The sequence below is a fragment of the Entelurus aequoreus genome, linkage group LG15 (assembly GCF_033978785.1).
Source record: "Entelurus aequoreus isolate RoL-2023_Sb linkage group LG15, RoL_Eaeq_v1.1, whole genome shotgun sequence".
NCBI classification, from domain to species: domain Eukaryota; kingdom Metazoa; phylum Chordata; class Actinopteri; order Syngnathiformes; family Syngnathidae; genus Entelurus; species Entelurus aequoreus.
Window position 1 is genome coordinate 31,317,628 of NC_084745.1, and position 23,730 is coordinate 31,341,357.

The window sequence follows — 23,730 nt, forward strand, 5'->3', positions numbered from 1 at the left end:
CCAGAGTGTTTCTTTAATTTGTGATCTGAAATACAATGTCATCCCACCCACCACTTATTTTTTTCACTTGTACAAAACTGATCCAAAGCAAACAACAAAAAAGAAAGTGCACAGATGAAAACACGGTGCCCAGGAGTATAAAATGTCAAGAAAAAAAATGTCCCTGCACATATAAAAATAAATTAATACTTTTTGTGTCCAGTCATCGCCGACCTTAATGTCTGTTACTAAGAAAAATTCACACATACAAACATTGGCGTTCCTTTCCACAAACACGATCACTTATGTACATTGACGGCCAATGAGAAAGATCTATTTACATTTAACGAGGTAAAAATCAGGTGCAGTGACACCAATCCCATCATCAATGATCCACTTTTAACACAAATAATTCAAAAGTCAAGAGCTTATTGGAAGGAGAGAAAAAAAAGCATATGAAAGCAAACTTTACACAGTAGTACAAGGGGATGTTAAACAACATCGGAAGGCTCGGAAGATGCATCATCTTGCAGCCGTGACATAAAACAAATAAATAAAAAGCACAATAGGAAAATTGCCTTTGATATTTGAGAATACAGCACAAAAAGATTTCCTGGTTATCATTGACAAAACAGAGTGTTTTGTTAGCTGCTGCCTCAGCAACTAGCAGCAGAAAGGTATGAGTGATGGGACAAATGTACACTAAAATTAAAGTTTGGCCTCAGGCACTTGGGCGTGGACCCTGATTGGCCGTTTTTGTTTGTTTGTTTCTTTGTTTTTAATTGGCTGCTGCTGTCAGCCATTTAGGTCCTGTGTGTCAAAGAGGTAGGTACAGCAAAAGGGGCTGGCCCAGAGAGTCAGAATCTAAGACAGACACACACAACTGCTTTTGTGGAAGGGAAATTATTGTCTTTTTTTCCATAGTCTTTTGTTTGCAGTCCAGCGCGTGTGCTAACATGTGCACAGAGGCCCCCTGAGAGTGCGACACAGCAGAAAGACAAGGTCGGGGTTGGAGAGTGTGAAGAGGAGAGGGGGGGAAAAAACGAAAATAAATCAGTATGAAAATAATAAAAGTGGCATCACAGCAGATTTTACAGCAGCACAAAAATGAAAATAAATAATACAAAAAAAAAATTCTAAATAGAAAATGAAGTTTTGCTACTTTTCGTTGTAATAATGAATTTTACTTGGAACTTCATGTCTTCTGCAAAGCGTTCCTCTCAGTCAGCCCTGAGGGGGAACGTGTAAGTGCACTAGATGCCATGGCGGTAGACGGGCAGCTGAAGAAATGTGGCTGATCCTGATGCTGCTAGAGCTGCTGGGTGGAGCAAACATGATGGGGTGGAGCGGAGGGGGACATAATGACGGTGTAGACAAGAGACAGGGAAGGGACATAGGGGTAAAGTCAATGAAAGTGCTCCTTTAAAGAGGACAAGTATGGGGAAAAGGGGGGAAATAAAAAGATTTAAAAATACGGTTTTTGAAGAATATTGTGTGTGTGTGTGTGTGTGTGTGTGTGTGTGTGTGTGTGTGTGTGTGTGTGTGCGCACGCGTATGTCATACCACTGAGGGCTGGGATGAGAGCAGCTGCTGGAGTTGATGCTGCTGGATGAGAAGCCTCTGCGTGTCAGACAGGGCGAGCCGTGCAGCGCTACGCACACAAAAACAAGAAGCAGAACATGGTGGCTAGTGTCACTTTATTTACTATTTATTCATCTCTCTAAACATTAAAATTACACCACTGTGCAAAAGTTGTTTGATTTCAGGAGTTCATTTAATTCTGAATCAGACGCTTTATTACGTTCTTTTTCCATTTCATCTGCTCAGTAGAGCATGAAACATGCAATTAAACACATTAATGAATTATTTCACATTTTATAGTGAACCTAGACTTTAAATTGTCAAATGTGGAACAGCCTACCAGAGAGCCTCGGGAGTGCAAAAAACGTTGTTAAAAAATACATTAAAAAAAGGTAAGAGGCACACAACTTTTTAATCTTTTTAGTGATCATTTTAAATCCTCCTAGGTTTCTTCATTTTTATTCTGTTATTTATTGCTTTACTACTACTATTATTCTATCTATTTAAGGTTTTTATCAATGTATTATTTTTACATATATTTTAAAATGTTTTGTATTATTTTTTAGATAGCGTTGATTTGAGTTATTTTCCAGTGTGGATGCCTCAAATGTGGCATTTTTCCTCAATTCTCAGTGCCATGTTTTGTTATTGGCAATAGTGCTTTATGTGCGTGTGTGTTTTTTTTCTGGTGTGACACACTTTGTGTTGCAATTTGCCTGTGCATGAAAAGTGCTATATGAATACATTTTAATTGAAATATATTCAAATTTATTGAGATGCACTTGTATATTTATCTATATTATTTTTTGTATTTAATTATAAGTAGGGCTGTCCTGATCAACATTTCAGATCTGATTCAATTTCAAGTCCCGAGTTATACGTATACTTGTATACAAATGTTTTATAGCAAGTAACTAAAGTAAACATGACACATTTTTATGAAGCTTATCTTATTCAATTCAGAATTGTCGTAAATCGGATGATGTATTAAATTTGTGTTATGGAATTCTGCAAACTATTTTTTAACAAAACGACGTGGGTAATGCACAATAACTAAAGAAAAGCAAGAGCTACTATTGGCTCCCATTTAAATCATTTGAGTTTTGCCCTCAAAGCCCAAAGAGACTTAATCCTGAGTTTGTAAACAATAACTAAAATAACCACAAAAAGATTTAGTAATAAAAACAATAAAAATAAAAATATCCATCTAATCATTTAAGTATCATTTATATACTGATGCTATACTCGTTATCAACATCTGGATCGATCACTCCTACTTTACATCAAAGCTTTAGTGGTTAGCATTTTGTGTCGTCCTGCTCGGTGTGTGTGTGTGTGTAGCATGCTTAGCCATTCATTTTCCTGTAGTCCTTCAGTAATAATGATACTTGGGAGAAATTTAAGTTTATTTCCGGCCATGGTTGTTAGAATTACCATCTTAGAAGCGGTTTCGCACTGTGGATAGACGACGCGTTTGTCGCAGCTTGCTCTCAAATTCGAATCAGTGTTCTGGTAAGACACGCACCCTTCTGGAATTCATGCAACTCCTGCATGTGTGTAACAAGAAATATGGGAATGTAATTGTGTCTCTCTTAAAGAAATCTTTCACGTTAGCACACTTTTTAGCCATGTATACATTGAGACACAGAAGAGGTGAAGTTATAAAAAGGCAAATATCGTCCGCAATCCGATTCCATGAAATCAATTGTTACACATTCTTAGGTTTTGCTCTCCCTATTAAAAACTGGTAAGATTCAAACACATGAAGTGAAGAAACTATCGGATTAAATAAGATCAACATATTACAAATCTTTTTCAAACAGGTTTGAAAAAAACAAACCCGTCTGTCTCACCTGTTCTTACTCGTTGCAGAGCTGCAATAATCCAAAATGTCAGCCAAAGGAAACAAAAGTTCCAATCAAGCTCAAACATCGGACATGTCATGTTTTAAGTACATACACATTAGCTAATACAACACCTGTTGTTGCCGGGCAGCGTGATGGTCGTGATGGCATGCGGGCTCCCTGCCGACGTCTGAATCACGCCGTTCAGAGTGACGCCCCCCATGCCGAGTGCGCTCCCAGCCCCGAAGGTGCCCATCAGGGCCGACACCGGGGTCGCCCCAGGAGCACTGATGCCGTTCAGCTGCGGCTGTGGTGGGCTCTGGGAAAGTGAAGGGGGGGTGGACAGGGAGGAGGTGGAGCCGCTACTGCTGTGGCCACCGGATGACGCACTGTCCTAGAGGGAGTATAAATACTGACGCGTCATGTGGACTACTTGATGATGACATACATTGGTGCTGTAGCTCTTTGAAAGGTCTGATAAAAAATAATTTGCAGGCTTTTACTATAAGTGCATGGCAACATAACAGGTGGCAATATAACACCAAAGAGAGAAAGCTAAAGAAAGTAATTTCAGGAAAAGGCGAAATGACAAAGAACAACTGCAGACTGATGGATTTCCACAATCTAATACATATCAAACAGAAAACACATTTTTAGAAAGTTTTTCTGTTAATCTGTGACCAAAAAAAGAGGTCGTGCGTAGCTGAAATGTTAATATTCTAACTAGATATATATATTAAAAACAACAACTTGGCTTTATCAATTGAATCTATATTGAAAACATTATGATTAATTAAAATTGAAGAAAAAGATAACATTTGTGCCATCTCAAGGGCAGTCGTTCCTCGTTTATCGCTGTTAATTGGTTACGGACACAACCGCTATAAACTAATTTCGGCAAAGTAAGAAATATTAATTATAAATCAAATATTTCATAGCTACAGCATACACAAATCAGATTATGACCTTCTAAATAAGTTGTTCAACATTATGAGAGCTTTCCAAACATGAACTAACCCCCTTTAGTCAACTTTACACTCTTTTATTCCAATATAATAAAACTGCCTGAGGCTGAGCTAATCTGTGGCCACGATACTAACAGCACTCTGATTGGTTTGGTCTCCTCTAGTGGATTGATATTTTTAGAATTGTTGATTAATAGATAGTAGAATTGTATTAGAAAAATAAATACAAATCTGCAATGTGGTAAAAAACACAATATTTGAAGCGCAATGTAGCGAGGGACGAAAGTAGCTAAACCTGACTGTGTTCTGTGCCCAGCAAGTTTTAAACTGAATGTGAGGGTTTACCTGAGCTGCCACAGGTAATGATGAGTCAGTGACTCCTCCCTTTACATCTAGAACACAATGTTTGGAATAAATGACATGCATAGTTTATTTACTGAAGTGAGTTTAGAGACCTGTGTGTGTGTGTATGTACCAGAGGACGCTGATGCGGGCGTGAAAGGCACTGATAGCTGAGCACTGAGAAGTTGTAGTCTCTCCTTCTTCATGGTGAGTGTTTTAATCTGCTCCTCCAACTTCCTATTCTCCTGCTGCAGCTGATGGAGGGACTTCAGCATGGCCACCACTGAGTGGAAGGGAGAGAAAGCAGACCACGTTTGACAGTCAGCAGCTGAACCATTGTGAGTTTGTTTCTGAAAAGCCCTTCAAACTGGCACCTGTGACAAGGAAACCCCTGCACAGGCTCCACGTGGCATGTTTTCACAACTGGTTTGACATATAGACTCCACAGAGAGGTTAGAGGTCAAGACCAGCTACAGCACAGTCTGACACAGGGGGCGGGACTTGCCAAACACAAAAACTTCAACCTGATCCCCGAAAGGATGTCCAATGTTTGCTCTCACCGTCTCCTTGCGCGCCCTGCTGCAGAAGGAAGCTCTGCCCTTCATTCCACTGCCTCTCCAGGAGCTGCTCAATGGTAGTGGCCACCGGGGGCAGCGCCTCCTCGCCGCCGCCTCCTACTCCGCCCGCCCCTAGCAACCCGAGCCCTGGTCCCGGCAACGACCCTGACGGGTCGTAGCGTATCTGCAGGCCACCAATAGGCGAGCTGAATAGAGGGAGCGCAAGAGAATGCGAGCACAGATAGAAAAGGAGAGATAGAGAGGTCAATAAGGAGATTAATGACCCAACATAAATGTCAGACAAACATAGACACTGCTGGCAATAAAACTACATCAATTTGTTGTTACAGTGGCCTCTAATGAAAAGGGGCCAGGCTTTCAGTCCGTGTGTGAGAGAGAGAGAGAGAGAGAGAGAGAGAGAAAGAGAGAGAGAGAGAGAGAGAGAGAGAGAGAGCGAGAGAGAGAGAAAGAGAAAGAGAGAGAGACAGACAGACAGAGAGAGACAGAGAGAGCGAGAGAGCGACAGAGACAGAGAGACAGAGAGAGAGAGTGATAGAGAGCGAGAGAGAGACACACACACACATGCAGGGCAGGAAAGAAGATGGAGAAGGACAGACAGACAAGGTGAGACAGATACTGTGTTGACATGGTAAATCTTAGTATGTCTGTGAATGTGTCTTTGCACAAGATATGGAATCAAAATCTTTTTAACAAAGAGAAAGAGCAAAAATGTGGGTATATCCTCTATTAAAATGGAATGTGGTAAAAGATGATGGATTACATCATCAAGAAGTTATACAAACTTTTAAAACTAAGTACAACCTTTTATTTGAAACTGTCAGGTATTCCAACATAACAAATTAATGATAATGTCACCCACCTTATCAAATGAACTCATCTGTCCCGCAAAAACAATAAAAAAGGATTTCTATGATCAACATCCCCATCTTCAAAACATTTCCAAATGAATAAAAACACACTTGGAAGTCCTTCCATGGGCGATTAAAAGCAGGGAAAAAAATCCAATTGCAGTTGAAGGATGGTTACCACCTTCAAAAACACAGGTTATCGTTGGCTGACAGAGCGAGAACTGCCTGTAGGCGTGTAGGAGCAAAATGGGAGTGTGTGTGTGTGTGTGTGTGTGTGTGTGTGTTTACGTGTGTGTGGCATGAGAGCAAGAAAGAGGAGATGAGGGGGCCAGCGGAGGGAAAAGCAGAGAGGGGGATGGGTGAAGAGGGGGGTCAGTTTGGAATGTAAATGGGGACGGAGGGAGGGAGGGAAGGAGAACATTTATGTGTGTGTGTGTGTGTGTGTGTGTGTGTGTGCTCACTGCGGGGTGGTCTTGGGAGAAGCCCTTATGGAGAAGCCCTGCACACCAACGCTACCGTCTCCAGCCTCTTGATCTGTGAGCACACACACACAACATACTTCAGATTAAACTGTAACAAAATAAATAATTATCTGGACACTTTATGAGTCGGCACGAGTTAACAGGTTAATTTAATTGGGTTAAATTGTTTCTTTCTACTCCTGTTACCAGGACAACAAAAGCAAGCAAAAATGGGTCACTCAATGTGGTTTGTAATTACTACCAAGACGGAAAATAAATTGATGAATTGAATACACATAGCTTGTCTATTGATGATAGGTACTTAATAGTCACTTTATGTGTGTCAAGGGAACGCTGCATCACTTTCAGGTGAGAATTTTCTCTTCATTTTAATAGTGACATCATCACTCTTTGTAACAGTCACACACCAGCCTTCATTCAATTCCGTTCTCTCTCTCGCTCTCTCTCTGTCTGTCTGTGTGTCCAGTGGGCCTCGCTCGCTCTCTGTGTCTGCCTTCCTCTGGGCCTCTGGCCAGACGCTTCTTTTCATTTCCCTCAGAGACAGTAATGAATCACACATGCACGCAAACGCACGCTTTCGCATTTACACGCTCGTACCAAACTCCCCTCTACTTAAGACAGTCAATCCAAGCGTTTACCCCACCGGGTCAGCACCCGTGGTCCCGCGCCGACTGTTTTTTTCCGTCTCTCTCTCAAATGTGCGCTGCGTTCGTAACCCTTTTCCATCCTGGCTCCTCCCACCGCACACTCAAAAAGCAAAGAGAGAAACGGCTGCCAGAGTAAACCGGCGGATGCACACACACACTCGCACACATGTGCTTACGCTACACCGACTGGATAACAATAAGGAAACCGTAGCTGTACTGTACAACACACACATTTATAACATGTAAATAACACAGTTTACTTTAGTTAACTCCATCTAATTATTAAATAAAAAACTGGTGCTGTCAAATGATATTTTTTTAGATCAGATTAACCACACTTTTAAATTTAGATCAATAACAGGCTATTACTGGATTACATAATTAAAATTATTTAAAAAAATAGTCCAATATATTGACACAAACACAATTTTATTGTCAGAATTTCACAGATGAACATTTTTAAATGTTTCACTTGAATTCACTTCATCTATTTGCTCAAAACTTGCTGGTAGTTGAAGTGACATTTGCCAGAAAGCACAATAGACGGAGTCTCCTCATCTTTGCACTGACGTATGTATTGACCTGATCACTGACCGTATAACAACACACACTTTTCAGGTACCTATCTGCAATTAAGGTAAAAGAGCATGAACGTTCAAAATCAGTTATTTTGATTCATCTGCATATATACATAATTAATGCAATAATTTGTGTGGTAAATCACATGAGTTAACTCATTATTTTTGACAGCCCTACTATTTATAAATGTATGTACTTTCATTTATTTATACAAACACACACACATAATTTTAGCGCATAAAAATACATATATACGCACTCTTAAATTAAACATTTTGTAAGTAAATGAATTCCAAATAAGTGCCGTTAAATGTACATGATTTAAATTAGTGTAGACGTTGGAATAGCCGTCATCATGTCTAAGATTTACACAATACGTTGCTACTCACACACAATGCACACACACACACACACACACGCACACGCACGCACACGCACGCACGCACCCCCCTGTGGCCCTGTCATTCAGCCTGATTAGTGACTTGACCTGCAGGTCAGAGCGGATCTGGCTCTGATGATGGCGACATCAGTCGTCCTCAGGTCTTAACCTTCTCCTTTCATTCTCTCCACAATGTTTTGTTTCACAAAGTAGCTACTCTTCTTCATCATCATCACTGTAGACGCCATTTTTCACTTAAGGAGTCTGAAAACTTGCACTGTTCAGTTGATTGTTCATGGGGAAAAAGGAAGTTGATGATGGAGTGTCACTCGAGCCGGCAGGGAGGAGCTTGAAAATTTCACCAGCATTGACCCTTGACCTTACTGCAGGACCACGAGAAGGGGGTGGTGACAATCCATTATCCCCCCCTCTCGCTATCTCTCTCACACACACATGCTTGTGTCACATGGTTGTGTGCGCCGTACCTGCAGGCGAGGCCTCCGACTGGGCGATGAGCGCCGCCATGGCCGAGTTGGGGTTCAGCCGGTTGCCGAACATGTGGGAGGGCGCCATGTTGAAGACGGACCCAGGAAGGCCGCTCACCTGCAGAAAAGAGACACAATGAAAATTTACAATAACATTTTAAGACTAACACCAAAACAGCTTGATGCTTTGTGCAATAAAACGAGAATATCAAGTAAAAGACATTCTTTGACATGAAGCGATATTCATAATAAAATGTAATGGTCAGATATTTTAAATAGTTTCAAAGTGTAAGGTACAGCATTAATTTGTATGTTCCATATAAAGTATTTAATGTACTGCAATTAGTACAAATCCCACAAATAAGTGGCTTCTGAAAAAATGATTTTCATAATAAATACAAAAAGTGTTTTTAAAATTCTAGTGTAAATGTACTAAATGTTTGTGTAGAGTTATGAGGAATGTCCTTTTTGTGGTGCTTTGTTGTGCTGTTGTATTGATCGTCGCTGTTATGGCAACAATTTTAACATAATACAGTACTTATCTTTATAAAGGTTTTTTTTAAATAAAGCATTGCAAAAACAGCAAAGGGCCAAATACAATGACAATTTAAAGGATGTGGGGTACCACATTTGATAAATTTTTTACGTTAAAGATGCTATATTCAAGCCAATGTACATCAATATAAATTATAAAACATCCAGATCTTAGCTTGGGGATAGAGGTGACAAAGTAAATTAGTATAAGATCTAATAAAATCTCAATATTGAATTAATTAAATTTTTATAATATGGCGAGGGCCAATAATAAACAGACTAAGGGCTAAAAATGGACACCCCTGATGTAGTGTGGAAAAGTGTCTAAATTTCCCTCAAACAACAATGTAAAAAAGGGCTACAACTCACAATCATGCTAATAGTCGACGAGTCAGCAATTATTTTTTAGATTAGTCGACTAGTCAAACGATTATTGCTTATGATCTGCTGTACAGTGACTTGATTTTTTAACTCATACAATTTATTATAGTAAATTCAATTATAACAAAATAAACATTCCAAATATTAATTTATTTCCTCAAAGTATATAACCAAGTGCAAAATGTCCTGTAAACATGACATTCAATGCAAACAATATTTTTATCTAGTACTATACTTTTAGGGTTATTTAGCTGCAATTATTAATATAAAAGAATAAAAGTGTAAACATGAACATTCCTGCCGGTCTAGCAATTAAAATTGTATTAAGCTACTATTTGACAATAAATCTTTGTTGATTAATTTTTAGAATCGACGTTGTCAACTATGTCGAATAATCGTTGCAACTAATTTACATTTAATTTACAAAATGTCTGGTGTTTATCTTTTTAAAAAAGTGGGGATTTCTACTTGTGTTTTAATTTCCATCACTGCTCATGATGAGATATTGACACTTTATTTGCATGACATCCTTGTATGTGCATTGAATTAATAAAGATAAATTAAATCTGCAGGTTTAACAAATCTGATTGTTTTCTATTAAAACATTTAAAAAAAACTATACAAAAAATGTTTAAAGAATATTGTGTCACCACATTGTGGTGACACAATGTGTCGAATATTGTGTTCTGTTTCACACGCGAGGCCCGCCAAGCCCCTTGGAGAACCGCCACGACGCCGACATACTGACAAAGTGTTACTGATGCATAGAGTTTAATCCAATTAAGGTATTTCCCCAAATAGGGGCCATGGAGCAAAGGGTGTGGCGAGGGCAAGAGGGCGGAGACAGACAGGAGGGGAAGGAACAAAATGGCTGACTGTTTTGCTACCTATCAGATTTATTTATACAATACTGAAAGCTGCGCAGATAGTTTTTTTGTTTATCATGACTATCGTGAATAATGCGAATTTCTAAAATAGACTCAAATGAACTGGGAACTAGAGGTGGATGATGGGTCATGGAAAGCGCTGTGGTCTCTCCTACACATCTGCTCACATTTAAGATACCTTAAGGGATGAGACAGCCATTATCCCCCATTACTAATTAAACATCAAATATGGAAAACATCCTGGAAAATTCCCTGTAAATGAAAAAGCCAAAGAAGCAGCCACCACCACCACCCGCTGTCCATTTCCCTTCACTGAAATCAGTAGAGATTTTCCCCTCACTCCCCCTCCTCCTCCAAGCACCATATTCCTGCCTCCTTCCCATCAACATTCATTTTTCATTTACATTCATTTTTCATTCAAAGACGCTCTGCTTCTCTCTGTCCCGGGCTGATAGCCAATAACAGGCAGCCAGGAGCTGGCTAGTGGACTGAAAATCGCAAATGGCCTTTGCGCTGTCTTCAATACACACACACAAGCATGTTGTCGGAATCTTTTCGCTGTGTCAACTTGTGTGTGTCAAAGATATACAGGCAAAAAACACAAACACTCTCTATATGAGTCTACCTTTTTCTCAAATAGCCGTGGTGTCCTATGTTCCCAGAGGCCTCCTGCCTGTCCTAAACAGACGGAACTGGCTAAGATGAGTGCCAGGCCTGAAAAAAAGGCAACCTCAAACACATGCGCGCGCGCACACACACACTTCCTACGGCCCATTCCATCCCTACTGTGGTGCCTGTCAGATGTCATTACATCACAGGACAACGGAGGGAAAAGGAGAGCAATGGATGAATTGGGCGGGAGGTAAAAGAGAAAGGGTGGATGAGTGAACGAATGACAGAGGGCAAAAAAAAGAGGTGCTGAGGGGACACGGAGAAAAAAAATGGAATTGGGTGGGCAGTGACAGAAAATGCTCTCTGAGAATGTTTTGAAAAGCAAAACAGTGAGGTTAGCGACTACAGATTAGGTGCACCCACCCTCTTTTAGGGCACTTAAATGCTGCTTTTTTAAGATACAAAATAGCAAACACTAAAATAGCAAGAACTAAAAGATGTTTTGAAAAATGTATTTGTGAAACCCAACTAAACACTTTGTTTAATTAAATTGTTTTTCAGCAGGTTCCAGCAAGTTGAGATTTTTTTGTCTTGCAACAAATGTACTATTTTATTGTTAATGAAAAATGATTCAATATTGTATATTATTTTTCCTTATTCTCTGTTTATTATGTGACAATCCCATCTCCACATTGTACAAACTATTCAACAACAAACCCGTATGAGTAATACGTAGCCTATTCAGTTGTTAGGGATGGTTTTCACATTTTTGTGGTGACGCTGCTCAATGTAATTATAAAGGCCATCAGTATATCAAAAGAGTCTCCAGCTTTGTTGAATAAACCCGAAGACCCCTCGGCATGTCGTGCACTGTACCATCAGCTGTCCAATAACTCACTGAGAATAGACAATTCACACAAGGTCAGGACTCGCATGTCTCACGCGTAATTAACGTGCTGTGGGAGATGAGATTTGCGATGGAAGACATTTAATTAGTGAACGGTGGTTTATTTGCACTCTAGCAGTTTATTTGCACTTTATTGTAAAGATGTAAAAATAAAAAAATTACACTGCCGAATAAACAGTGAGTTTTGGTGTTGCGGAGGCAAACAGAAGGATGAATGATCATGTTGTTGGGACTTACGTGTGTGGCCGCCATGCTGGTCAGTGGTGCGGTGGCAGTGAACGGAGAGGGAGGGGCCAAAGACGGTGTGGGTTGCGGGTGCTCAGCGGTAACGCCGCCCATGGTGATAGTTCCTGGCCCAGACGACGCATCAACACCAGAGAAAACACCTGTAGGCATACGGTCAAAAAACCCCTCCAAGATTAGAGATTTAGATCAATATCTGACATAAAAATCACAAATGGTGGCTGTGCATGAAACTATATACACATTTTTCATTTGGTTTAAATAGACACCTCTCACTGTCATTTAACATCACAATGGATTCTGATAATTTAATACATTTATTATATTTCTAGGGTGAAAAATGGTGGTGGTCGGTTTGTTTTGGACATGCTTACCAAGTTACATTAAGGAACACTACCACTTTGCATTTTAAACAATTAGCATTTAAATACCAAACACAAAAAATGTATTTAATAAAGAGGATGTCCAATTTAAATTAATTATTTATATTTTTTAAAATACAATTTAATTGTGTGGCTCATTATAGTTTGAAGCCAATAAACCTCGTAAGTTTTATTGTTTTTCAAATATTAATATTTTTTGTGCTGAAATGAATGAATGAAAATGAGCAAGTCCAATCAAGTCCTCAATAACAGAGCTAGTGAGTTAATACTAAACATAATTTAAATGGACTTAAGGGTGCAGGAAACCCCCCTCAAATGTATACATATATGATGATAAAAAACAACAGAATTTTGTATTGCCCATAGAACGAGCCAGCCTATTTTCCACACATGCACGCCATATTCTCTTATCTCTGCCTGCCTCCCTCACACACCCCCGTGCTCAGCCACTAACCAGGGATAAGCCCTGCCCCGGCCCCCTTTGACCCCAGCAGAGGAGGTGGTGGTGGTGGCGGGGAGAGGGCCCCACAGACCCACAAAAGCCTGAATGGCTCAGGGCAGCATACATTCACTGGGGGAACAAGAGATCTTTGTGCCAAGAGGGGAGAAGAGAGATGATGGCGGGGGAGAAAGCGAGAGAGATATGAACGCTACATAGGCCTACGTACTATTTATAACACGTTGTAATATGCATCCAAAAAAATGAATAGGCAGAGAAGAGTTGCAGTCACTCAGAGGGCATGTGCTCCTCTGGACAAGAGGCCAAAGCAAAATTTAGTAAAATGTATTAGTCTTGCTTGAAAATTGTCAGCAATGAAAATGCAAAAAAGCAAAAAAAGGTGGCATTGTAATGAATGCAGCAACAGATCAAATTTCATTTATGGTTGCTTAATCTGGTCTGCTGTAAATTCTAAATAATCCTTTGCATGACTGTTGAATACAATACATAATGTCTACTCATATTTAAGCAAGCTTGCAATATATGCAAAGAAACTGAAACTCAGACTTATTTATCCGTGTGATTGATAGGAGATATTGGCCATGATAACTCCCTGCGTTAGTTCCTGTTCGCTTTCCTGCTCAGCACATCTGTATGCTCTAAAATAGGCACCGTGATTAGGTCAAGCTGCTTTTCGCTCTGCATAGGAAATCAAGTGTTTTCCTTTTATGGGCGGTTAAGTTGACCGACAAAGCAAATGCATGGTATCATGTTGTGGTTCTAAGGGCAAGAACAAGCACACGGAAGCTCACCTTAAATACAAAAAACTATGATGTGCGTGGGTGTGTGTGTGTGTGTGCACACACGTGTGCTTACATTAAAAAGTATATGGTTTTGCAGTCGGACCACCAAGCAACGTCCAATGGATTCAAAACAAAATGTATTTAAATAAACTCCAAAAGCCATATTTATTTTTACATAACATAATTTAAAAGGTCTTTTTTTCTCTTCATAAATTCCAAATTGTTGAAAATGTTAACGACATGAATGTTAACCTTAATTTTACACCTTCACCTCTTTACACAAAATTGTGATGTGTATAAGACAAATAAATATAAATAAATAAAAAGTTTGTTATTTAGACACACACACACACACACACACACACACACACACACACACACACACACACACACACACACACACACACACACACACACACACACACACACACACACACACACACACACACACACACACACACACACACACACACACACACACACACACACACACACACACACACACACACATTCATGCATGTCCGGCCCATATGTTCCACGCAAACAAACACAAACCCATTTCCAACTCCCCCAGCCGTCAAACATTAACCTAACCAAAAACTAACCCCCTGCCTCTCACCATCCACCAGCACATATCTATCAAGCTAACTATCTATCCATCAGCTCGGTGGAGTCAGCAGACAGAATGATGGGGGAAAGAGGGCGGCCAAGGATCCTCCCCATTTCTGCCCTGCATTAACCCTCAGCTAAATATTTACAGTGGGGAACACACACACACAGACAGAGAAACACAGACAGACACACTCACACACACACGCAAAATGTAAGACCATATATAACCACTACATCCTCACACTGGTCACAAATGAAACACCGCTGCGAGACGCAAAGAGCAACAGACTGGCGATACTCATGGAATTGCAAACTAATTTTTCCCAGACCACCAGAATACAACCAAGTAATGTGTCCTAAAGTCCCCTCAACTGTAATTTCAAACACCACTTGCTTTTAAATGACTTTGCCATAAATGTGAGGCTCTGAAAAAAGGGGGTAATTATAGCATTGAGCATATCATATTTGTTAATAGTGATTAGTAATTAGATATGATGTAAAGAACACTAAAACAATGCATATATGTGTAGAACCAGGAATTAGTTTAGATTACCTACTTTGATTAAGTATCTATATTTATATTAGGGCTGGTAAAAAAAAAGTATTTAACTTGCGATTAATCACAAAAAAATTATGCATTAAACATGCATACACACAGATGAATCAAGCGATATATTTTGACCATACATACACCTTTACCTTAATTGCGGATGGTTACAGTAAAGGTAAGTACACTGTATATGCCAGTGTAAAGGGCAAATTTCACTTAAAAATAAAAGCAGATGGGAATTTAGATTAAACGGTTACCAAGTTTTGAGGAAATAAATGCCATGTATTCAAGTAAAACATTTTTAGAAAATGTTCCTGGATGACATTCTGACAATAAAATTGCATGTGTCCAAAGATTGGGCTCATTTTTAAGTGAATTTAAATTATGTAAGCAGGTAAAAACCTGTAATAAATCATAATTAATCCAAATTCGAAACGGATTAATCTAATTAAAAATATATATAATTTAAACAACACTAGATAATATTTATATATTTACTTGGAGAACAGACATTGGTAATTATAAGAAAATCCTTGGGATTTTTTAATCAACACTGGTATACACTTGTTTATCCATTTTGTCACGCAATATATTTTATTCTATTCATCAAGCATTACTTTACATTTAATTTGCTTATCTCTTTAGCAAAGGAGAAAAAAAAATCACATGTTACAAAATGGTGACACTTGTACTGATGATAATATAATGAAGTATAACAAAATCTGACATTAATAGTTAAGTTAAAGCTGATAAATATTTAATCAGCAGTCAGACTCCCAACACGAGACACCCTATTCACAGTTGGCTGCTTCTGTTTAGTAATGGCCATAATTCTGGTTTACTTTCCAAGCATCATTTGCAATGTGGAAAACAGGTGAGCATCATCAGGTGAGATAAGATGACAGGAAGCAGAGGGGAGAAAAGCTCAAAGCAGGAGACAATGGGGATAAACAAAACGGTGGTTATTCTGGAAGTAAGTGGAAAATGTGGGCTATTTGAGGGCTGTACTGAACCATTTCCTCCAGAGGAGGGAAACTCCAAAGCAGTTGCCAAGCAACTGAACACAAAGAAAATTGCTAGCAAATATCATACAGTTCTGTACCTTGACACACACGCCGAAATTGCATTGCAAGAAGCCAATTACAAGGGTTTGTATAACTCTTGTTATGGGTTAATGTTAATATATTTCTGTCCAAAGAAAATGGGCTGTCACTTCGAGTCATAATCATCATTTGGATGAAAATGGGATGGAAGTACCAAACATAAGGGCCTGAAGAACAGAAAGATGCTGCAGCAATGTAGCAATGACTAACCCCATTCAAGAAGAGCCAACTTCTACATGTTAACTGGTCATACAGTACTTTAATCACTTTGCTGCCGACCACAATCTCTTCCAAACAAATGGGTACATTACCTTACTGCCTTTGATGCATCCATATGGAGGGATGGGAATTATTTTATAGCATCAGTGTGATTGTGTAATATATATCTATATATATACTGTGTGTGTGTGTATATATATATATATATATATATATATATATATATATATATATATATATATATATATATATATATATATATATATATATATATATATATATATATATATTAGGGCTGCAACAACTAATCGATTAAAATCGATTATAAAAATAGTTGGCGATAATTTAGTAATCGATTCGTTAGATCTATGCTATGCGTATGCGCTGAGGCTACGTTTTTAAATTTTTTTTTATAAACCTTTATTTATAAACTGCAACAGTTACAAACAGCTGAGAAACAATAATCAAAATAAGAACAAAAACAGTACAAAACAGCGCCAGGGCGGTGCTGAGGCAACGTCTCATGAGGTGGCAGTAAGCCAGCCAATGATGTGTCATGTGCAGCTCACATGACGCCGCCGTCTCCTTTGCCTGGAAAAATTTGAAAAATGGCGGAGAAAACAGTTCAGCGGGGAAACATCTTGAGGTTATTGCTTCAAAGTAGAAAAGTGTACGACCTAAGTCGTCAAAAGTGTGGGAACACTTTACTTTAAAGACTTCAAAGAAGACTGTTTCCTGCAAACATTTTTGTGAGTAACGTTAACGTTATGCTTTTGTTGCAACGCGGGGCTGATAATGTGTCTCCGGCACATTTGATTCCGTTTTGAGAGAGAAAACGCACGGTTACCAATTTCCAAATAAACGTAACGGACAGAAATATCTCAGGTTGGTTTCATAATGGATCAATGTAGCCAGGCCCGATAAAGCTATATAAATATATTTAGATTTGAGTGACGCTTTAGTATAACTAAATGTTATGAAGGTGCTGGAATATTTCATGCTATTATTCAGAGGCAGCCTAAAATGAATCATTTATTAATCACAACAGAAACGTGTACAATATCTAAATTCAGTTCTGATCTGATAAGTTACATTTCTGTGTTATTATTGGTGTATGCTGCATCCCCAATGTCCATTTATTTGGCAAGTTGAAAGAACATGGTGCCAGTATGCTGTTTTTTTTCTCAATAAAATACTGGAAAGGATAGAAATGTAGTTTGTCTCCTTTATCCGATTATTAATCGAAGTAATAATCGACAGATTAATCGATTATCAAATTAGTTGTTAGTTGCAGCCCTAACAGATATAGATATATATATATTTATGTGTATATATATATATATATATATATAGATGTATATATTTATGTATGTATATATATATTTATGTGTGTGTATATATATATATATATTTATGTGTGTGTATATATATATATATTTATGTGTGTGTGTATATATATATATATTTATGTGTGTGTGTATATATATATATATATATATATATATATATATATATATATATATATATATATATATATATATATATATATATATATATATATATATATATATATAGACATTGTACAAACACAAATTTTTTTCTAATACTCTTGCTTTGCCGTTCAGTGGTTTGGCCTTAGATCCACTAAGGACTGTTGTACTTAGAGGGGGGGGTTACCCACATATGCGGTCCTCTCCAAGGTTTCTCATAGTCATTCACATCGACGTCCCTTATGTGGGCTCTGTACCGAGGATGTCGTTGTGGCTTGTGCAGCCCTTTGAGACTTTTGTGATTTAGGGCTATATAAATAAACATTGATTGATAGAAATATTTTTAGAAACAGGCTGTTGAAAAATTGTGTTATGGCTACACTTTGGACTAAATAATTTAAAAAAATCTATTTTAAAACAAGACAATAACCAGAATACATCTGGACTTGGGATTATTCCTCAAAAAAACAAGCAGCTTGTAAGATATGTTATGTTTTGGTGTTCTCCTCACCTGACCCGCTGTTACTTTGTAGACACCCATTCCTGAGTAGTGAGGGGGACTTCTGAATCCCGCCGCCGACACCTATGACCCCAAGAGCCCTCTCTGCACCTCCTCCCACTCCTAAGCCACCACTTGAAACTAAGCCGGGGCGACCAGAGAGCGCCGAGGACGAGGAAGGGGAGGCAGCGGACGACGAAGTGTTGCCAGTGGAGGAGATGGGGAGAGTCAGGGAGGGGGCAGACTCTGACGGCTTGACGTCTGTGGTGAAGCAAGGTCCAAATCTGTTGCGCCAGTTGCCTTTCTTTTTCTTCTTTACACCATCCTCCCCTCCCAACCCGCCTACGGTAGCCCCGGTGATCCCCGGTCCGGTGCTGGAGGGCTGGGGCCGTTTGTAGGCAGCGGACCCACTGAGGCTTGTCGTCTCGCTGGCTGACAGACTGTGGGAATTCTCATAAAGCTTTCCGCCCACTGCAATAATAAGAAAGAAGCACTGAATATTTAAAGTGTGGTTTCTTTTGAGTTTAGCCATGGGGAAAGGGAGAGAAGGGAAGGAAGTTCACTTGTGTGGAATACTTGAGGAAAGAAACGGCTCTTAAAAGTGTCAGTTGAAAGGCATGTCATCATAAAAGCCAAGATTGTGTTAACTTTCTAAAACTGACTACTTAACGTCTTACACAATAAATGCAATACTGCAGGTTTGTCTTTGCATCTATAAGAGGTTCTGATGGCTTTCTATGTTAAAAAAGGTCACATGGTTTGAAGCCTGCTCCAGATGCAAAGTGTCACCTGCTAATGTGATGTCGCACTGCATAAATCAAAGTTGGTAAAACTGCTACGATAAAAGTATCACCTGCCACGGCGGTAGTTGCGAGCGAACCAAACAGGTTTGTCGTTCCCTCTGAAGCGCCGCCCTCCGAGCTGGGCTTCACAAGGCAGCTGCTGAAAGATGGCGGCGAGGAGAAGGTAGTCCCGCCTCCCGGGCGCAGGGAGGCGTCTGAGAAGCTCAAAAAGTCAGAGGAGGAGGGGGCAGAGGGCGCCTTGCTGGCACTTGTCAACAGCAGCCCTGGGACAGGTGTAAATAAGAGAAGGCAGAGGAAACGGGATAAGACCAGTGAAGATGGAAGATCTAATAAAAGACAAGAAGACACAGACATTAAGGGTGTGAATGTCTCAATGCTACTCTCCTGTGCATCACTGTGGGAACAGCAGAAACAAGATAACCAAAACAAGCGTTTCATTTTGTTTTATCAATCTCCACTATAACCCTGCTTGCATCTTTATGTAGTCCTCCCACAGAGGAAGCACGCAGGCGGATGCATACATTCGCTACTCCTTCGACAGACAAAACACACACCTGATGAGAGCTCAAGGTTCTGATTATAGAAAACACAAGAGCTTAGTGTAAGCACCGACTCCTTCAGGCGCTGACCTCCCCACATGTTCTGCGTTTGTGTCTTTTCTCAGACAGGGCCCCAGATTACAGGAGCCAGAGGCCGGAGACAAAACACCGTTATCAAGGCCACACAAAAAAAGTCTGTGGTGCCTGGTCAGAATCCAGTCACACAGTATAAACACACACACACACACACACACACACACACACACGCACGCACAGTGGTATCCGTCATTCTGTTGCCATGTTTCTAACTGCAAGAATAATTCCCTGTTGGGTCCAGATTAACATACAGGAACATTTGCAGCTATCAATTTTACCTTGGTGGAAAGGCCCACTGGACACAGAGGCAGATGTGGAGGAGGTTGCCATGGTTACTACGGCAGAGGGGGGGGCTTTCCCTGAGGAGGTGAGCGACTTCCGCCCGCCCCTCTGTCCCACTGCATGACTTCCGCTGGCGTTCTTCTTGCTCTTCATGTCGGACGGCACCTTCCCGGGGTCCGCAGCCAGACAGTCCTTGGAGCTCCCAACGGAGTGAGTGGACGACACTTCCTGAAAGTTGGCGTTGGTGAAACGAGCGCTACCTTCATCTAGTCGCTTCTGCAAGGCTGCTGGTAGCGGGATGCCTCCTCCCACTGAACCGCTACTGCTGTAGGGCTGGAAGAGGAGGAAAGGAAGGAGAAAAGGAAGAATGAATGGTTGTTGCAGGAGTGAAGCATGGTTAGCACAGGAGCAGAAAAAAAACATCAAAACTATGGCTGTGTCTCAACTCGTGCACTTCCATAGTTACACTTCGCGTTTCGAGTGCAAAGTGTGCATATGGCAAAATGCCATGCGCCGTCAGTACCATGATGTTGCACTCAACATGCCTCAAATGGCAAGTATGCAGCAAACAACTCTGAATAGTAGCCATCTTGACTTTGTAGAAGATGGGGCAAGGGATTAACTTGAGTGGTGACAATTCACAATTAAAAATGAGAGAAAAAGAAAAAGAATGGAATGACTACTAAATAAGATTGTTATATCTGTTAAAGGCCTACTGAAACCCACTACTACCGACCACGCAGTCTGATAGTTTATATATCAATGATGAAATCTTAACATTGCAACACATGCCAATATGGCCGGGTTAACTTATAAAGTGCAATTTTAAATTTCCCGCCACACTTCCGGTTGAAAACGTCTAGATATGATGACGTATGCACGTGACGTCAACGGTTGATACGGAAGTATTCGGACCCATTGAATCCAATACAAAAAAGCTCTGTTTTCATCCCAAAATTTCACAGTATTCTGGACATCTGTGTTGGTGAATCTTTTGCAATTTGTTTAATGAACAATGGAGACTGCAAAGAAGAAAGCTGTAGGTGCGATCGGTGTATTAGCGGCGGACTACAGCAACACAACCAGGAGGACATTGAGGATAGCAGACGCGCTAGCCGAACGACCTCACCTTGACTTCCTCCGTCTCCGGGCCGCCAACCGCATCGGTGATCGGGTGAAGTCCTTCGTCGTACCGTCGATCGCTGGAACGTAGGTGAGCACGGGTCGTGATGAGCAGATGAGAGCTGGCGTAGGTGCAGAGCTAATGTTTTTAGCATAGCTCTGTCGAGGTTCCGTAGCTAAGTTAGCTTCAATGGCGTCGTTAGCAACAGCATTGCTAAGCTTCGCCAAGCTGGAAAGCATTAACTGTGTATTTACATGTCCAGAGTTTGGTAGTATTGTTGATCTTCTGTCTATCCTTCCAGTCAGGGACTTATTTGTTTTGTTTCTGTATGCAGTAAAGCCCGATGCTATCACGTTAGCTCAGTAGCTAAAGAGCTTCACCGATGTATTGTCGTGGAGATAAAAGTCACTGTGAATGTCCATTTCGCGTACTCGACTCTCATTTTCAAGAGGATATAGTATCCGAGGTGGTTTAAAATACAAATCCGCGATCCACAATAGAAAAAGGAGAGAGTGTGGAATCCAATGAACCCTTGTACCTAAGTTATGGTCAGAGCGAAAAAAGATACGTTCTGCACTGCACGCTAGTCCTTCACTTTCACGTTCCTCATCCACGAATCTTTCATCCTCGCTCAAATTAATGGGGTAATCGTCACTTTCTCTGTCCGAATCGCTCTAGCTGCTGGTGTAAACAATAGGAAAATGTTAGCAGTCCTTCCTCCGGTGTCGTCATGCAACTTCCGGTAGGGGCAAGGCTTTTTTTTATCAGAGACCAAAAGTTGCGAACTTTATCGTTGTTGTTCTATACTAAATCCTTTCAGCAAAAATATGGCAATATCGCGAAATGATCAAGTATGACACATAGAATGGATCTGCTATCCCCGTTTAAATTAAAAAAAAATAATTTCAGTAGGCCTTTAAGTGTGCAACAACAATAATTGATTTGGGACAGCACTTCAAAGTCAAAATGACTGCCTCCAGGAACTACGCAGTGTACTATGTGGACAAAAATCGATTCACATCTGAATCGCAAATCTTATTTATTAGGATTCAGAATTGGCGCCCTAATTTTCGAGAATCGATTATCAAAAATATGTTCTTTACACCACCTTAGTGCTTACTCGCTGCACCTGCTGTCTGTCATATAACAATCTCTGTAGTTTTTTGTTCCAGTGCACTACTAGCGGTAGCTAGCTAGCTTTAGATGTGAATGCTTCAGCATCAAGCAGAAAATATTACAGTCAGCCCGTTTTTACTAAAGGCAAATGTTTGGGGTGCACTTCAGATTCTATAATTTCCCGGGTAAGAAATAGCTTAAAGTACCACACACACTAGGTGTGGCGAAATTATTCTCTGCATCACCCTTGATCAGGTGAGGGGAGCAGTGGGCAGAAGCGGTGGCCGCGCCCTGGAATAATTTTTTTGGTGATTTAACCCCCAATTCCAACCCTTGATGCTGAGTGCCAAGCAGGGAGGTAACGGGTCCCGTTTTTCTAACATGACATATTCAATGTGGTTATGTTACAATGGCTTGCACTGGCAGCGCTAATGTTCCCTGTGTGTGTGTGTGTGTGTGTGTGTGCGTGTCTTATTGACACACTCTAAGACCTACAGGAGATTCCCTCAAAATTGAGGCACAATAGCTGGTTGTATGTTTTTTTATATTTCAATACTGGTTAGTAATGTTTGTTAGACTTTCCCCTTCATTTCAGTATCAAATTTACGTGCAGACAAATCAGTGATAAAAAAAAAAAAAAAAACTGCAAATGCAGTAAAACCCGTTTCAACCGTAGGCTCACAACATCAGACTATGATAGAGTATATATTCAGAGCATGTCCTGTCATGTTTGCAACATCATACATACATGTGTGAGTGTGTGTGTGCTTTATTGATATGAATGAGTGTGCTACAGACATAACTGACCACTTATGTTAAATATTTTAAGTCAGTTAAGATACAAAATTGTTCCAACACCTTCCATATGCTGAAATCTAAACATGTTGAACATTTTATTGAGTTCAGATAAGTAATAGGAAAGATACTAAGAACTTTATAAGACCAATTTTCTAGAATATACAGTCGTCTCTCCCAACATTGCGCTTTAGATCTCACGGCTTCACAACATCGCATAATTTTTTAAAAGTATATTCTACATGTTTTTAGCCTAAATTAACTGTTAACGTTTATTTGGCTGTATTCACCACTGCATTATTTTATTAGCCTTGCACATACTAGCTATCTAAGTACTTGTTAACATTTGAGTTAATTGTTAATATATATTGTTTACATTGTACCAAGTCAAATTGCTTGTGTGTTAAATATACTTGGCCAATAAACTTAATTTTGATAATACGTTATCTTTAATCTTCTGCTCCATCAATAAGTTGGTAGAGTGGCCGTGCCAGCAATCGGAGGGTTGCTGGTTACTGGGGTTCAATCCCCACCTTCTACCATCCTATTCACGTCCGTTGTGTCCTTGGGCAAGACACTTCACCCTTGCTCCTGATGGGTGCTGG

General features: G+C 40.0%; 1 protein-coding gene across 8 annotated transcripts in view; it reads right to left on the reverse strand.

Annotated features, from left to right (window-relative positions):
* The window catches only part of mllt10 (MLLT10 histone lysine methyltransferase DOT1L cofactor), an 89,327-nt gene continuing 65,597 nt past the window's right edge, over window positions 1–23,730 (reverse strand). For 4 of the 8 annotated variants that reach the window (XM_062021209.1, XM_062021206.1, XM_062021208.1 and 1 more), the window contains 13 exons: window positions 20,088–20,424; window positions 19,225–19,437; window positions 18,384–18,842; window positions 12,268–12,416; window positions 8,710–8,827; window positions 6,599–6,671; window positions 5,272–5,474; window positions 4,845–4,994; window positions 4,715–4,761; window positions 3,539–3,798; window positions 3,414–3,434; window positions 1,543–1,630; window positions 1–1,399 (listed from right to left, as the gene is read on the reverse strand). In XM_062021209.1, the coding sequence (XP_061877193.1) occupies window positions 1,385–1,399; window positions 1,543–1,630; window positions 3,414–3,434; window positions 3,539–3,798; window positions 4,715–4,761; window positions 4,845–4,994; window positions 5,272–5,474; window positions 6,599–6,671; window positions 8,710–8,827; window positions 12,268–12,416; window positions 18,384–18,842; window positions 19,225–19,437; window positions 20,088–20,424 (2,133 nt within the window). In that variant the 3' untranslated portion in view covers window positions 1–1,384. The remainder of the gene's footprint in view (window positions 1,400–1,542; window positions 1,631–3,413; window positions 3,435–3,538; window positions 3,799–4,714; window positions 4,762–4,844; window positions 4,995–5,271; window positions 5,475–6,598; window positions 6,672–8,709; window positions 8,828–12,267; window positions 12,417–18,383; window positions 18,843–19,224; window positions 19,438–20,087; window positions 20,425–23,730) is intronic. The other 4 variants (XR_009821180.1, XM_062021203.1, XM_062021205.1 and 1 more) reach the window with 4 other exon arrangements.